This window comes from Ambystoma mexicanum, chromosome 5q (genome assembly GCF_040938575.1).
Source record: "Ambystoma mexicanum isolate Mex_15411 chromosome 5q, UKY_AmexF1_1, whole genome shotgun sequence".
In the NCBI taxonomy this organism is placed as follows: domain Eukaryota; kingdom Metazoa; phylum Chordata; class Amphibia; order Caudata; family Ambystomatidae; genus Ambystoma; species Ambystoma mexicanum.
The window spans coordinates 41,112,913-41,129,692 of NC_090933.1; the positions used below are offsets into that span (position 1 = coordinate 41,112,913).

Here is a 16,780-nt window from a genome sequence, read left to right on the forward strand (position 1 = left end):
GCAATTAAAAAGCTGATTTTCACACACTTTGTGCACTCCATTTTTGATGGTTTGGCCTTATTTTCCTGCATTATTTGAGGAACATCACCTTTACAGTTCGGCACACTTAAAGCCATTAGGTTAGATCTAGGAGACATTGAGGGTCAGCTAAGGCAGCTGGAGAATGAATATGGGAAAACTAAGAACAGAGCATTGCTGGGACTCATTAAGGGCAACTTGATGAAATTCCAAAAACTAACGGAAAAGGAGGTATATCATGACACCAAACCGGTTCTTGCTAGAATGTATGGAGAGTCGGATAGGCCGGGGAGGGCCCTCGCCCAAATAGTTGGCACGGAGAGGTATTCACAGACGATAACTGGGATTATGGATTCAGCCGCTAATGTCCTCACCAATGACTGTGATATCAGTGGGGAATTTAGAAAGTTTTACGAGGCACGGTACTCTAATACCGACACATGCTCAGAAGAAAGTATACTATGGAGGCTGTGACAAATCCTGAGATGTTCACTTCTCCCCGAGGGGGGAGCCCTGACCCATGAGGCCAGTGTTGTGATGCCACTACCCAAAAGTCTCCCTGTTGGCGGTCCTTAGCGGGAAGATCTCATGGGGATAGACCTCCCCTTTAGGGACAAGGGAGAATCTCTCTGGAGAACGCGGTATGACATCCCTCACCCAACACCCTGCACACTGCCATATCCCCTTGATACTAAACCTTTTACCAATGCTCCCCTAAACGTTTGTAAATCTGTGAATCTCTGAGATAGACGAGGAAGATTAGGGATGACCAAAAGGGAGCATATCAGATAAGTACTGTGATGAGGAGCAGGTGCAGAGCCATAGAGAACGCTTTGTGTAACTTTACTGAGCATTCTAGTTATCCACTGCAAGATCATATAAGGACAGACAAGGGACTTCCAATGTTGCTCAGCCACCCCAGGAGGAACCGAGGACCAGGAAGCTGCTTGGCGCAGGAAGTTGAAGTGGCTGCAGTCCGGGACGCCTAAGAGGAGCAGGTGGCATCCCCAGCGGGTCCGACGCTGAAGGACATTTGGCGAAGCAGTAACCTGACCTTGCCGGGGAGGTGGACCAAGCGGTCTGTAATGGGTATGCATATTTTCAGAAGGTGCAGAGCCGTGGCAGTGCTCGAGAAGCCTGCAGAGGCTCAGAGAGACCCGAACCGAGGGAATGCAAACCCTGAGGCAGACCAGAGCCCATGAGAGAAGTCCGAGAAGGTACTGGAGTGAACGGGCGGGCTGGTGGGGTTACCATAGGGTCTGGGTTACCGCGCAATCATATAGAAATGAGAGATCTAGGAGTCAGGGGATGGGATATGAGCGCTGAGTCAGAGAAAAGTGAGGAGAGCCATAAGGTCAAGTGGTTCCTCAGCAGGGGTGTTGGTCAGGCCTCCAACCTTAAAGGCATATATCAAGAAGAGAACACAAGTCGTCTTCTGCATGGCAGGACTTGTCAGGAGAGTAAACCAATTCTGCAGAAGCAAAGAAGCGTAGAAGTACTGGTCTGGGACCTTCACCCACAATCGAAGGAAACTACAACCCACCTTCCTTGTGGCAGTACTTGGCAGGGTAGTGCAACAGGGGAGGAACCTGAATCAAGGATCCTATCAATATATGAACTCTATTGTTGAGAAGCCTGAAAGCAAAAGAGAAGCCAGGGGAAGGGAGTAATTCCCCCCTGGTGTTATTGAACTGTGTTATAAAAGTGAAAGAGACTCCAGGGGATGGGAGTAATTCTCCTGGTAGCAAAAATGATAGACTTGCTGAGGCAGAGTGCAAGAACATAGGCTGTGTGGCTGCCAAGATGAAGTGTTTGAACGTTAACTTCTTTTCTGCTAGAGAACAATTTTGAATCGGGCTAGGGAGCCATTATTCTAAGAAAAACCAAATTTGAAAGTGAACTTTTATTGCCAGTCCTGAAGAAGGGAGGCATTCTTATGGACCAAGAACATTTACTTTATCTCTAGTGTAGGTTCGAGTGTAAGGGAGAGAAGTAGGATTTTGACACAGGATGGTAGACTATTGATTTATGTGGACATTCTGACGACACCCTTAGTTTTTTAGTTGAGGCAGAGAAACCCCTCTCACCGGTAGGGAAAGTTAGGTTTTATTTTTATTTTCTCAAACAAATACAAGTTTATAGGAATCATCAAGCCACCTATGTGTCAATCTCTTCCTTCAGCACCCGTACAAGGCATTGATCTCCCACAACTCCCAGAAGAGGTAATAGCTGCTATATCATCGCTGGCTTCCGGCAAAGGGCCTGGATCAGATGGCTTGGTTGTGAAATTCTACAAGGAATTCAAGCTGAGCCTGGTTCCGCAACTACTTAGTCTCTGGGAAGAATCGCTAGACGCTGGGGAATTGCATCTGTCAATGAGGGAGGCGATCATTACTGTGCTGTTAAAACCTAATATGCCATCGATGACGTAGCCTCATATTGGCTACTCTCCTTAATTAACGTAGACGCCAATGTTTTTGCTAAGATCCTGGCTACTAGACTCCTGCCGTACATTACCCTGTTGGTCCACCCTGACCAGTCAGGATTTATTTCAACTAGATCCACTGCATTAAATCTGAGGGGGCTCTTCTGTATAATGTCACAGATTAACACACATTCCAAGGTGGTGGCAGTGTAGTTCGATGCTGAAAAGGCTTTTGACTCTTTGTCCTGGTAGTGTCTATTCTAGGTCCTTGGGCGTTTCCAGTTGGGTCAGTATTTTCTTAGCTGTGTTAGTCTTCTGTATACACATCCAACCTAATAATACCCTGTCACTGAGCATACAGCTGGGTAGGGGGAAACTATCAGGGGTGCCCCCTCTCTGCGCTATTCGCTCTTACAATAGAGCTATTAGCTGCACTCGTGCTGCTAAGGCATGGAAACAGGGGTATCTGCATAGCAGGGCCGCTACAAAGTGATCTCGCTGTATGCTGATGACACTTTATTATATGCCCGAGACATAGAGATAAATCTAAGCCCCATTATGGATGCGGTGCATGAATTGATGAGATATTCTGAGTACAGGGTCAACGTCGCTAAATCAGAACTGTTCCCTTTGATGGATGCCCTAACTCTGCCCCCTGACTTGATGGGTTTTCGATGGGCAACTTCACATTTTAAGTATCTCGGTATTAAGGTCTCCAGGTCAATAAAGTCTCATTATGCAGATACATTATGCATAATACTTGGCGAGTCTAGCTGCTAAAGTGAAAATATGGGTCATACTTTCCATTTCAATCTATATCCGCCTATCCCTGGTAAAAAGGCTAGTGCTCTCCAAGCTTTTATATTTCTTTACCAATATACCTATCTGGCCAGGTACAGCTTATTTTACAACATTGAAATCCCTGGAAATAGAACTACTTTCGGGTGCAGCCGTAGCTAGAACAAGTAGGGAAAAACTGGTGGAACCATGTAAGTATCGGGGGCTGACTGCGCCACATTTTGAATTATATTTCTTTTTTTAGCTGCAATACAATTTGTGGGATATTGGTATTCTTCATCTTGACTGCAGTACACTTGCCGCTAGAAAGATATGGGGTGGCACCAACCAACCTGAAGGCAGTGATTTTTTTTTTTTAGCAACCAGTATGTGGATTCCTGTACCTTCGATCCAGTTTGAACCACAGTTGAGGCCTGGTCCAGGCATTTTCGTAGGCTATGCATTGAAACCTTATATAATAGAGGTATCCAGCTATGGAATTTCCCTGGTATTGCTCCGTCATTTGACCGAGTTGTGTGTAGATCATTGGTTGAAGGGAAACACTTACTGCTGGGAGATTTATTACTGGAAGGGAGATTTGTTTCACTGTGATTTCACACACAAACTGGAAAACTATCCGACAAAGATAATACAATACTACTGCCTGAGAGCAGCAGTTAGACTGTTGTGACTGTCCTTACTCTTAAGTCCGTCCCCTTTCCTCCATACTGCATGGGCGTCCTTTCCTAGGGACGGGAGACAGAAACCTTTTCACCAGAAAAAACCTTCCTCCCTTTTAAATTTAGAGGCGCGTGGGGGCACAACCCTGGGAGCATGTGCTCCCCTGACTCCGCCCTCCAGTGCCACACCTCAGTCCCTTTTTCCATGTCGGCGGGTACGGGACGATTTAACCAGCGCTCCTGGGTTTGGCTTCGGCCATGTAATAACACACGCTCTTCCCTGGATACTTGCTTCTGTCTTTTTGTCTTCTTTTATCAATCAGGTAGTCGGTCCTCTGGCGCCACGCTCCTTCCTGGTGCATGTCGACCTCAGCATGCTTCAGCAGGTATCCAGCCTGCGAGGGGCTCTTCCCTACATCAGATCCCCACGCTCTTTGCCTCCGCTGCCTTGGCCCCGACCACGGATGGGGAGGGTTGTACCGCGTACAGGGCACTCTTCGCGTGCCCTGAAGAATAGACTAGCTAGGGGGCGGGAGCTCCTCGAGAAGTCGCCTCCAGAGGACCTGAAGGACTAGGTCAAGCATAGATCAAGGCCCAAGAGAGGGCCACTCTTTTCCAGCACACCCCGCAAGGGCGACACCTTCCCAAGGAAACGACCGAGCGGGAGGAACCTCTCAGGTTCTCATACCAGCACGAGTACCTAGGCTAATTCAGCTACCGGCTGCCAGGCCGAGGGCCCGTAGATCCTCCCAAAGACAGTGCTGAGGGACCGGAAAGGTTCTTTTACCGGCTATACACCCGAGGGGCTACATCCTTGTACTGGCAACAGGGCCGACACGCAGCGCTACCGGTGACTCTGCCGAGGGCGACACGCCTACCAGGCCTCAGCCTGCGGTGCAAGGCAGGTCTCATGCTCCACCGTCAAGAGTCCTGGAGGAGGCTGGGCCCAGTGAGCCAAGCACCACGACTTCAGCACGTGGCATGCAGCTTGACAAGATGGCCGCTCTTCCAGTACCTCCCCGAGGAACGATGCAAGTGGGTGAACGAGTTACAAGGTTGGACTGGGGTCATCCAGGTACGTAGCCTACAGCTTATCCATCAGCAGCGCAGGGCAGGTTCCCTCTGCAACCAACTAAACAGAATACGCACCGGCTCCAGCAGCGGCCCGCGATTCTGTCATTATCACCTGCCACCACACCGGCATGCGAGGACAGGTTGTATGAAAAGTTCTTCACACTAATGAGATCTCAGAAGGGGGCCATCCTCAGGGATGCTATCAGGGACATACTCCCTCCGGTCCTGCCACCCATGCCAATAGTCATTCCTCCTATGGCTCCAGCACCACAGGCCCTGTTGCAGCCACCGCTGTCCGCGCCGACTCCTTCCGATTCCTGCTCCCCTGCCTCCCACAGTTCAGGTGGTTCCGTACCAGCCTCCGATGCAGCCTCCGGCTCTGCTATTCACACCTCAGCCCTCGGTGCCCAGCACTCTTCCTCCCGCGCAGGACCAGCCGGATGCCCAGGTGGACAGAGATGAGGAAGAAGACCCCCACACACACCATCGTCAGCCAAGGCCTTTCACGAACAACTTGCAGGGATGGCAGAGTACCTGGGCCTTCCTCAGCCCGAAGTCGAACAACCAGAGGCTGGGGTGCTCGCTGATGCCCTCACTCTGCGCCCCTCGGCTAGAACGTGGATCCCAATACAAAAAGGACGTTGTCGCCTTGGCTAGAAAGGGGTGGCTCAAACCTCGATCCAGCCGGTCAATCGACGCCTGGACGCCAAGTACAAGTAAGTGGGGCAGAATACACTATTGATGTGGGCCCACACTCTTCTGAGATTTCTGCAGTGTCACTCTACTCAAAGCCTTAGTCGTCCTCTGCGACCTCGCCCACTGTGCTGCTAGGCAAGGAGGAGAAGATCTTGGAGGCGTACAGGAAGAAGCTTTATTCCAAAGCTTCACTGCATCTTCGTCAGGCCAACGCAGATGCCATGCTGGTAGCAGTTAACCAGAGGCTTTGGTAGGAAATAGCTGAGTCCCTTCCAGAACTCCCGGTGCAGAGCCAGTCATGTTTCAAGGTGGGACTGGCAGAGGCTAAAATGGTTGCGCAAGACATCATGGAGTCCACTGTGGCCCACATTGACACCTCTGGCCGGGCCATATGCATCGCCACAGATATGAGCAGGACCGCCTGGCTCCGGGTTACTAAATTGAATCCGGACGTCCAGGAATGCACATTTGACCTTCCAATCGAGGGTTGTGACCTCTTTTACTCCACCACCAACAAGGAGCTAGATAAAAAGAAAAACAGTTAGCAAATTGTGAAGTCTTTATCTTTAGGAAGGCCACACCCAAGGTGTACACCCAGTCACATCAACACTCTGACAAGGGGCCGACGTTTGAAGGGTTCCGTGGCTTCCAAGAGTGGAGGTCCAGGCAGCCTTACCGTTCGCTGAGTCAACACTGGGGCAAACAACAAAAGGGTTGAGGGTGGGAAGAAGGGCCTTTTCTAGTTCCCCTCCTGCGCAACAGCCTCAGAGGGAAAGAAGGCATGAAGCGCCCCTTCTGGTCCACATGTCTCTGGTGGGGGGCAGGCTTGCCGTTCACGCACAGTTCTAGTGTCAGAATTTCACGGACCCCTGGATCCTCTCTGTAGTATCCACGGGGTACCACCTACTGATCTCTTCCTCTCCTCCCCTCCACTCACACATATTGGGACAGCAACTCTATTGGCAGAGATTCAGTCGCTCGTCAAGAGCCAGGCAGTGAAAGAAGTCCCTGCTGCTCAGCGAGGATTGGGCTTCTATCCAGGATTTTCGCCATACAGAAGAAAGAACCAGGCTGCCCTGAGAGTTGTGTTGGACCTTACCACCCTCAACCTCTCCCTCCCTCTTCAAAAATTCAAGATGGTTACGCCAGCACTCATAGTGGAGACATTGTGCAAGGGGGACTGGATGTGCTCCCTGGATCTGAAGGATGCTTAACTTCACGTCCCGATTTGGCAGCCGCATCGCTCCTTTCTACGGTTCAGGATCATGGGCTTCCACTTCCAATACAAGGTGCTACCCTTCGGCCTCAACTCGGCTCCCAGGGTGTTTCCCAGACTCATGAATGCAGTGGCTCCCTCCTCAGGGCCCAGAGCCACCACATCTACCCGTACCTCGATGACTGGCTCGTCAGAGCGACCTCACCGGAGGCGGTGCACCACATTTCCTCCGCTCTTATGAGCACACTACACGACCTAGGATTTTCGCTCAACCTCATGAAGTCTCCGCTCCAACCTACGCACAGACTGACTTTCCTGGGCTTCATCTGGGACACGTGCTCTGAGAGAGTTTTCCCCTCGGAGGACAGGATCACAGCCATCAAGAGGGCCACGGCTCTCTTCCTCACCTGAGAAGTGACATCAGCCTGGTGGAACCAACAATTATTGGGACCCATGGCGGCGGTCCTGCTGGCCGTCCCCCACACGAGACTCAGGATCAGGAGAGTACAACTGCACTTTGCAGTATCATGGAATCAGGGGCGGGGCTCCCAAGCGGAGCTGGTCAACGTTCCTCCTTCTTTACACTTGGACCTCACATGGTGGTCCAGGGACTGCAACCTGCGGACGGGCAAGCCCTTCCGGCAGCTGGCCCCGTTCGTCACCATCACTATGGACTCCTCTCTCGAGGGCTGGGGGCCTCTCTGGACGGCCACGGGGTCCATGGAGTCTGTACCTGGTAGGAGCAGGAGTCTCGTAACAACTGGCTGGAACTGAATACCATCTGCCAGCAGATGGGGGCATTCTCAGGTGGATCATTTTGCCTCGTGGGGCAACAAGAAGTGCCAGCAGTTCGCATCCTGGCAGGGGCAGGGCCCCGGATCCCGGGCCATGCATTTCAGATTCTGTGCAATGGCATGACTGGATATGCCTTCCCACCCACACCACTGGTCCACATGGTGATCTGCAAAATAAAGGAATCGTCACCTCAGCATCATTCTGATAGCTCCATGGTGGCCGGCGAGACCATGGTTCTCGGAGCTGCTCAGCCTCTCAGACAGGCCACCCATTCACCTTCCTACAGCCCAATACAGCTTCTGGTGCAACTGGGGGTCAGGGTCATCCACCCGTGCCACAGAAATTAGCCCTCGCAGCGTGGTTCCTGAGCAGGAGACACTAAGGCACCTCAGCCTCTCACAGGCTAACCTAGAAATCATTCAGGGTGCGAGGAGCAAGGCTACCAGGAGCCAATACAAGAGTAAGTGGACTAGGTTCTGTCACTGGGCGGACTCTAAGGAGATCGACCGCCCCTTACAACCCTTTTACGTGCACATTGGACGATGTGCCCTCCTTCTCGGCTCACCTTGCGCACGTGGGTGTGCAGGTGGACACATGCTCCACGTATTTGGCAGCCATAGGGGCCTACAGAAACTCAGAGGAGGACGTCTTCTCCTCTTCCAACCCGATAGTCAAGAGGCATTTGACAGGCCTCGCTAGACTTTTCCCACCCATCAAGAAACCACACCCTGTGTGGGACCTCAATGTAGTGTTGGGCACCTTGGCGCACAAGCCGTTCATGCCAATGGCATCCACGGACATCAGGCTGGTCACCATTAAGACAGCCCTGTTAGTGGGCCTCACTCTAGCTCGCAGAGTGAGCGATATCAAGGCTCGGGTGGTGTCGGAGCCATATACTGCTTTTCTCAAAGATAAGGGAGTCCTGCGGACACACCCAGCGTTCCTACCAAAGGTACCCTGCGCTTTCCTTCTAAATGAGGAAATAGTCCTACCTATGTTCTTTGCTGATCCTAAGGACGAGGCTCAAAGGGTTTTCAGTGTCAGACGCGTTCTGAAATTCTATTTGGACAGAACCAAGGGCTTCCGCAAGTCGGACGCACTGTTTGTCACCTTCGGTGGGTCAAGGCCCAGGTATCGGACATCCAAGGCCTCTATAGCACAGTGGATGGTCTCTGCCACGAAGGAGGCCTTTGAGGTCAGCACAAGCCACTTCAAGCTGACATGCACGGCCATTGCATTCCAACGGCATGTCCTGTGGCGGGTCATCAGAAGGGCGGCCACCTGGGCCAACCGGGCCACCCCTTCGGCTTTCTGCAAGCATTACTGTTTGGACGCAGGCTCTAGATCACACGTCTTTCAGACAGGTGCTTCTAAGAAACCTGTTTGCTTAAGGAGGGTCTCCTCTCCATCCTAGCGCTACATTCAGTTGTAATCGCCCTTGCAGTATGGAGGAAAGGGGACAGTATGTAAAAGAGTAATTATAAGTTACTCACCGTAGTGACTAACATACTCTTAGTCCATAGTCCCCTTTCCTCCATACGTCCCACCATCCTCCTCCCCCCCTAATAAAACTGTGTCATTAGGCAATGTTAAAATATTGTTGACGTGTATATGGGGACTGAGGTGTGACGCCGGAGAGTGGAGTCAGGGGAGCACATGCTCCAAGGGCCGCGCCCCTCTATATTTAAAGGGGAAGAAGGTTTTTTCTGGTGAAAAAGTTTGTCTCCCGTACCTAGGAACAGACGCCCATGCAGTATGGAGGAAAGGGGACTATGGATAAGAGTACGTTTGTCACTATGGTGAGTAACTCATAATTTCCGCAAGAACCGGAAACACACCTGTGGATAGAAGCAATAGTTGAAAATGGGAAAGGAAGCCAGGCATATGGTCTCCAAGCTCTATGGACTCTTCCTGACCAATCATGCTTTCAGGAATGGGGTGTGTGCAAATTCGGAGCGAGATCTGGATCGCGAACTTACGGATGTACAGTGGAAAAGATGTTGCCTCTTAACTAAAGAAGTGTTCATGAATGTAGGATACATGCTAATTCAATTTTGAATTCTAAATCGCATACATTATTCACCAGTAAAACTGGCCAAGTTCACCGCTGGGGCTAGTGATTCTTGTGGGGAATGTGGGGCATTGCCTGCAAATTGCATACATATGTTTTGGGAGTGTCCACTGACTGCACGATTCTGTCAGAAAGTGGCTGGGGCCTTATGGAACATCGAGATCCCGCTCTCGATGCCCCCAATTAAATATCTTCTAGGAGACATTGGCAAGATCTCAACTGTCATACATAGGTTTTTTTAGTGTGGCCTTTTTGGCTGCTAAATAGTGTATTCTCAAACACTGGAGGTCACAAACTGCCCCAACATGTTCAGTGTGGATGAAAGATTTAGTCTTCACCAATGAAAGGGAATAGTTGTACATAGCATCGGTCACTCCTGCCAGTAGGCCCAAGGACGTTTGGTGCCCTCTGCGGATATACCTATCAAAATATGTGTAGGTAGATGGAGGTACCAGTCTGGACTCTAGGGGTGTGGGGGATGTACAATCCATGAATCTGTAAACACATTGAGGAGCTGATACTATATGCAGATGTATTAATACAACTCAACTATATTACACTGTGTCACTACAATCGCATGGCATTTGGTGGTATGATGTCTGCAATGTTTCAAAATAAAATAAATGTTCCTTACGCTGGCCCGAGTAGTTATGCTATGTTATGTTGTTTTGCATTTGTATAGCGCCTTATATACCATTGGTATGGTCTGAAGGCGCTGGTAGGTTGAACGCCCTTGGGAACCAAAGTTCGGGTCAGTAGAGAGAGTTCAAAGGTGCGAGTGCGCACCGGTATGTGTGCAGCTGGTGCGGAATTCGTGTGGTAACTGCTTCCTAGCGGTAGGTGTGGTGGTTGGGAGATCAGGGATATGTGTTCGCTCTGGCAGGATTTATCCAGACCGAGTGTGGCTGCGTTAGGCCCGAGGAGAACGCCTGGCTGGGTGGGGGGTGAAACCAGCAGTGATTACTTAGAGTGATGGGGAGTGAGCGATAGATGTTGATTTGAGAACAGTTCTACCGAATGGTGTCAGTATCTCTGTGTTCTAGTTGAGTGGTGGTGTGAAGAAGAGAGTAAGCGTGGGGTGTGGTAAAATATATGTCCTTTCAAATGTTCACTGCATTCCAGAGCATATTATGTACGTCATGCAATTCTATGCAATCAGGTCCAATCAGGTGAATTGGGTACACTACTAAATGCAATTGGGCACAACTTCTAAGTGCAGCTTTCCTCAGAGAGGCAATTGGGCCCAACTTCTAAATGCGATTGGGTATACTTCTCATTGCGATTGGGTACCCTTGTAATGTGCTTGGGTACACTTCTAAATGCAATTGGCCATACTTCTAAGTGCAACTTTCCTCAGAGAGACTATTGGGCACACTTCTAAATGCAACTTTCTCAGAGAGGCTATTGGGCACAACTTCTAGATGCGATTGGGTACACTTCTCAATGCAATTTTCTCAGTGAGGCTATTGGGGGCAATTTCTTAAAGCGGTTGGGTACACTTCTAGATGCAATTGGGCAGATTCTAAATGCAACTTTCTCAGAGAGACTATTGGGCACGCTTCTAAATGCAACTTTCTCGGAGGGACTATTGTTCACAACTTCTAAATGCAGTTGGGCACAACTTCTAAGTGCAACTTTCCTCAGACAGGCAATTGGGCACAATTTTTAAATGCGGTTGGGTACACTTCTAGATGCAATTGGGCAGATTCTAAATGCAACTTTCTCAGAGAGTCTATTGATCACAACTTCTAAATGCAATTAGGTACACTTCTAGATGCAATTGGGCGCACTTCTAAATGCAATTGGGTACACTTCTAAATAGAACTTTCTCAGAGGGACTATTGGTCACAACTTCTAAATGCAATTAGGTATACTTCTAAATACAACTTTCTCAGAGAGGATACTGGTCACAACTTCTAAATGCAATTAGGTATACTTCTAAATACAACTTCCTCAGAGAGGCTATTGGTCACAACTTCTAAATACAATTAGGTACACTTCTAGATGCAATTGGGCGCTCTTCTAAATGCAATTGGGTACACTTCTAAATTCAACTTTCTCAGAGAGGATATTGGTCACAACTTCTAAATGCAATTAGGTATACTTCTAAATACAACTTCCTCAGAGAGGCTATTGGTCACAACTTCTAAATGCAATTAGGTACACTTCTAGGTGCAATTGGGCGCTCTTCTAAATGCAACTTCCCACTCAGAGGCTTCCTTAGTTGAGTGGGGTGGTGATTGCCCTGTCCACACTTACTTATTGTTGGCTTCTTGCTTCTCCTGCGGATACCTGCAGATGCGACCTGGAGCTGTTACTGTGGGGGCCGTCCTGTGAAAGGTAGTGTACGGCTCTGAGGCGACTAGGGCCTGGATTTCGCTGACCCTGCGCACCAATGTGAGGCTGACTAGCAGCTGATCCTTGCAGAAACACATAGTCAAGAAGCCCCAAATGGCCTGGCTCCAAATCTCCACCCTTGACAAAACCAGACCCTTCATCCCGCACAGGACTTCTGGACCATAGTGCGTGCCCTTTTGGATGCGCATATCAATAGGAGAAATGCCCTTGTGATGGGGCTTCCTGCTGCTCACTTGCCTCCCCTAAAAGCAGTCCACCACACTGTGGCACGTCTTATTACAGGTGCGTGGAATTTTGACTGAATCACAATGGTCCTATGCAAACTACATTGGCTTCCTCTCTAGGCCAGGATACTGTTCAAGACTGCATGCATCATCTACAAAGCCGTCACAAGAAGCACTCCAATGTACCTGGAGGCTAAGCTCCACATATCTGGTGTCACACACACTTTACACAGAAAATCGACCCACCGGCTTGAATCACAACTCGTCCGCAAAGAGAGGACCCGCAAACCATCCTTCTCTTATCACAAACTCAATCCCGATATTGTGTCGGAAATGCTCTTACAATTCTCCAATTTCGCAAAGCTCTTAAAACATGGCTTTTTAAACAACATCTGACCAAGGACTAATCCCATTGGATGCACCTACTGACGCACAGACCTCAACTTACAGTACTGCACTATTGGGTAATTATTTCAACCTTATGACTCTGTTGGAAACCCTTGCTGGGCATCTGGGGATGATCTTTTTGTAAAATCCGATCCCAAATAAACGTAAACACCTCGATGGCATTTATTTCCAAATGTTTATTGTAATGATGTGTGCATGTTCCATTTGCTCACAAAGCTAGTGCACTTTCCCTTAGCCAAAGAACATGCTCCTTTACAGAAATAAAACGACTCAACTAATGATTGATTATTGCTACATGGTGTCCTTGCTGTATTAAAGCAGACTGGCTTCTTTGTTGTTCTAATGACATCCTTTTATTCATGAAACAAACTCTCTTTGAATGATCGGTGTACTCTTTGTTTTGTTTTATAGCAGTATGTCTGGTTTAATATTGGCAGTGTGGATACCTTTGAACGGAATCTGGAAACAGCTCAGCAGGAGTTAGGAATAGAGGGCGAGAACAAGCTTCCTGTGGTGTACTCAGCTGAAAGTGATGGGTAAGATCACCACACTTCAATGAAGTGTATGCATATTTGTACTTCTCAGACTAATACTGCTGGCTGCACTAAGACCCCCTTCCAGGATCTTGCAGCTATGTGCAGGACAAAGGTGTGTGTAAGTTAAGGGTCTCTAAAATGAGGAATGTTGCATAATTTTAGCATACTCTAAAGAGAATACAATGGTTCCTAAATGCATGTGCTGGGCATTTAGTCGGGATATTATAAAGGTTGTTTTTGCACAGACCTAACATCTGCGTACTGTAAGGCTTCAAACCTATTGCAGAAAAAAACGGGTGGTTGTCTGAAGAAAAATCAGGCAGAATGTTTAAAGAGCACCTAATGGTTATAGCAGAAAATAAGCATGAATGTCTATGTACTAACATGTATTTCCTTGCTGGCTCCTTCCTGTCGGACTGAGGGGCCGCAAAGAAAGCATAACTGTCTGTGGCAAGGGAGCAAAAAGTGCCAGGCTATTATGCAAGTCTATGCAAAAAGGACGAGCATACTCATTCTCATAAACTGCACCTTCTGTTATGCACACTGCATGTTCAATTTCAAGAAAGTGACAACTTCAGGGATGCAGGCTTTTAAAAGGTCAGCTGGATGTAAAGGTACAGGTATTTATTGTAAGGGGTGCTCACTTTTCAAGCGTGCCTAATCTAATACAGTGGTGGCGTGTTGCCCTTAACCTCCATTTAGCATTTGCAGGCACGCGCGTAGCACAATACATTTTACGTCTACTTGATTTGTCAACAAATGTTTAATGCATGTGCTGGGGATTTAGACAAGATATTATAAATGTTGAGTTGGTACAGACTTGGTATCTGTGGGCTGCAATGGCAAGGCCTTTCACAAACTGTGAATGCAGTGATGCATGCACACTGTAAAGTCTTGACCTGGATTGAGAATTTTGCAGCATCCGTTTTAAATTGGAAAAAGGCAGGACTCTGTATATGTACAACTACATCCCATAAAATAACAATAGATAACCAACATGGTGGTCCCGTTAAGTGTGTGTTATCACTGATGCATGGACAATTTGTTAGTAATATTAAAGCTTATGTGCGACTGTGCACTGATCTTGCCTGTTATATCCTATTAATTTCTAAAGCCAACCACCGAAGCAGCACTATACTGACTTTAAATAACTTTTTGTGAGGCTCCCTATCTCCTTTAAAACCTGGTGTTTTAAAATTAAACTGCCTGTAGAGAAGAAATGTGATCATTGCTTGGATCTCCGAAACCTAGAACTTGTCTGCAAATAAGGAAGATTGCCCACTTGGTCTGCGTTTTCCCTGCTGATGCATGATAACCAGACCACACATATGCTTTAGTTTTACAGTACTTATGTTTAATGTTTTTGTCCCTAATGCTTCTTTTTGTGAGGTCATTCCATAACAACTATTTTTGTTACCAAATTTCAAATCATGACCTGTAGTCTCAGGAGTACTGCTTGTATTTCCTCTGTGTTAGTCACTTTAGGAGTTGTTGTTGTATGCCTTACCCATTCTTTACTTAATTGGATGCAAGTATACATGATTTTTCCTGTGTGATTCTGTGTGACTCTAGTCATGTGATTTATGTACTGAACTCCATCCATTCAGTATTGCCAGTCACCTGTTCATTCTAATTCATGATGCGAGGAGCCAGGAATGAGACATGGACAGAGAGAAGTCAGATTTGTGTTTATAGACTTTTATTAAATAAGGGTTTGGGAAAATGCCTCACTGTCACTACTTCTAAGAGTTATTTCCCTACCTCAAACAAAACTAAGGATCTGTCCAATGTCAGGATGTCCAAAGCAAAACTGTCCTGTGTCTGAAATCCTATTCTTGCCCTCACATTCTACAGAAACCGTGTAAAGGGCTAATGTATTCTTGAAAGGTTCACATATGTTCAAGTTCAAATGAAATATAAAGGCACTCCAACACAAATGTTCCTAATGGAATAAGGTCACGGTTCCAGGGGATGGGTCCTTTCCACAGGTTGCTTTTCAGGGCTTCTCAAAACTGCATAAAGCAAAAAACGTCCTTGGAGGTTTGTTAGTAAATAACAAAAACACTTTGGGGTTCCAACACAGTTTTAGATGTCATTCCAACTATACATAAAACCTGGTGTATTCCCCTGCCAGGTTTCTTTTCACTTCACTGTCCCTTTACTCTCTATATTGGGTTTTTACCTGGCATACCCCTTTGCCAGGACTTCTTGGAATGGCTTGTTTTCTACAATGTGCAAACTTGAGCTTTGGCCTGGAATGTCATCATTTGTTCTTTATTTTGGCACAATTTTGCCATATAAGAAAAACATTATACAGTCACTATACAAAATTATTACAGTCATAAAAACAGAGTATTTACAATGTCAAACTATAACATCAACAGTAAAATTGCCGAATCCAGGTAGTGCCATGCAAAGACCCCAATGGCATAGCATAAAATGTAATAAAAGCAGCATTAAAAAAGGCGGTTACGATTCCAAGATGACCGCCGACACTAGGTAGACGTGTGTGTCAACGGCGCTCCAGTCCTCCCCTGCCTAAAAAGCAGATCCACCACCCCAAATAGACAGCAAGAGGCTAATCAAGGAGGGAATAAGCCCCTCGGAACTGGGGAGGCGATCGAAGAGTATTTTTGGAGGCGGCCTCCGAGATTTTTTCACGGCGGAGTTGAGGCCATAACACAGCGTGGGGTAGCCTGGGCCCTGGAGGAAGGGGCCGGAGTCCGCCAAGACCATGAATAAGCCAGCCACCAACCTGAAGTGCAACCTGGCGTGGCAGGTGCTCTTGTGGTCCCAGGAAGGGACGCCCTGCAGGAGGCACCGAGTGTCGTGGGCTGGCTGCTGCGGCGGAGAAGTTGGTAGAGCTGCTCGCCCCGAATCAGTCCTTTTGGCTCGAGGTGGACAATGCTTGTGCTGAGCCCCGGTAGCACCTGAGGCCTCCGGTGGGGGCCCCTGGCACGGAGTGCTGGCGGACGAGGCCCGGCTGGTTCGAGGGGGGTGCTGCTCTTGCCTACCCCGGTTGGCGTTTCCGCGAGCTCGGGTTGGAGCGGCCTGGGCTGCGGGGGGCCCCGGGACCAGAAGCTGGGCCGCGGTGTGAGGAGCGGCAGAGGCGCTGCTTGGCGAGGCCAAGCTGGAGATCCCGAAGCGCTGAGAGAGGCCACACCCCCTCCCCCCTAGAGAGCATACCAAACACAGCAGAGGGTGAGCGGAAGAGCTGGCAAGACAGCGCAGAGTCAAGAAGGCTGCCGGGCTCGAAGGACATAGAGGTGAGCCCGGGAGCTCGCGGTGAGCCTGGGCTGGCAACCACAGGGACGCTGGTCTGAGGAAGGAGGCCCCTCCCCCCAACTGAAAACTTTACTGGGAAGCGGCCCCAGCCCGAATGGTGTGGAGAGGCCACACGTTGAGAGGCCATAACAAGGAAGGCGGATTCTCTCTCCGCGCCTATGGTGGGGAGAGAGGAAGCCCAAATAGGAATAGACTGCAGAGTAAGCCAAGACAGTTA

General features: G+C 48.6%; 1 protein-coding gene across 3 annotated transcripts in view; it reads left to right on the plus strand.

Moving 5' to 3' along the window:
• Positions 1-16,780, plus strand: part of AFG3L2 (AFG3 like matrix AAA peptidase subunit 2) — a 1,716,771-nt gene that overhangs the window by 727,649 nt on the left and 972,342 nt on the right. For 2 of the 3 annotated variants that reach the window (XM_069620479.1, XM_069620477.1), the window contains exon 7: positions 13,154-13,278. In XM_069620479.1, the coding sequence (XP_069476580.1) occupies positions 13,154-13,278 (125 nt within the window). The remainder of the gene's footprint in view (positions 1-13,153; positions 13,279-16,780) is intronic. The other variant, XM_069620478.1, reaches the window with a different exon arrangement.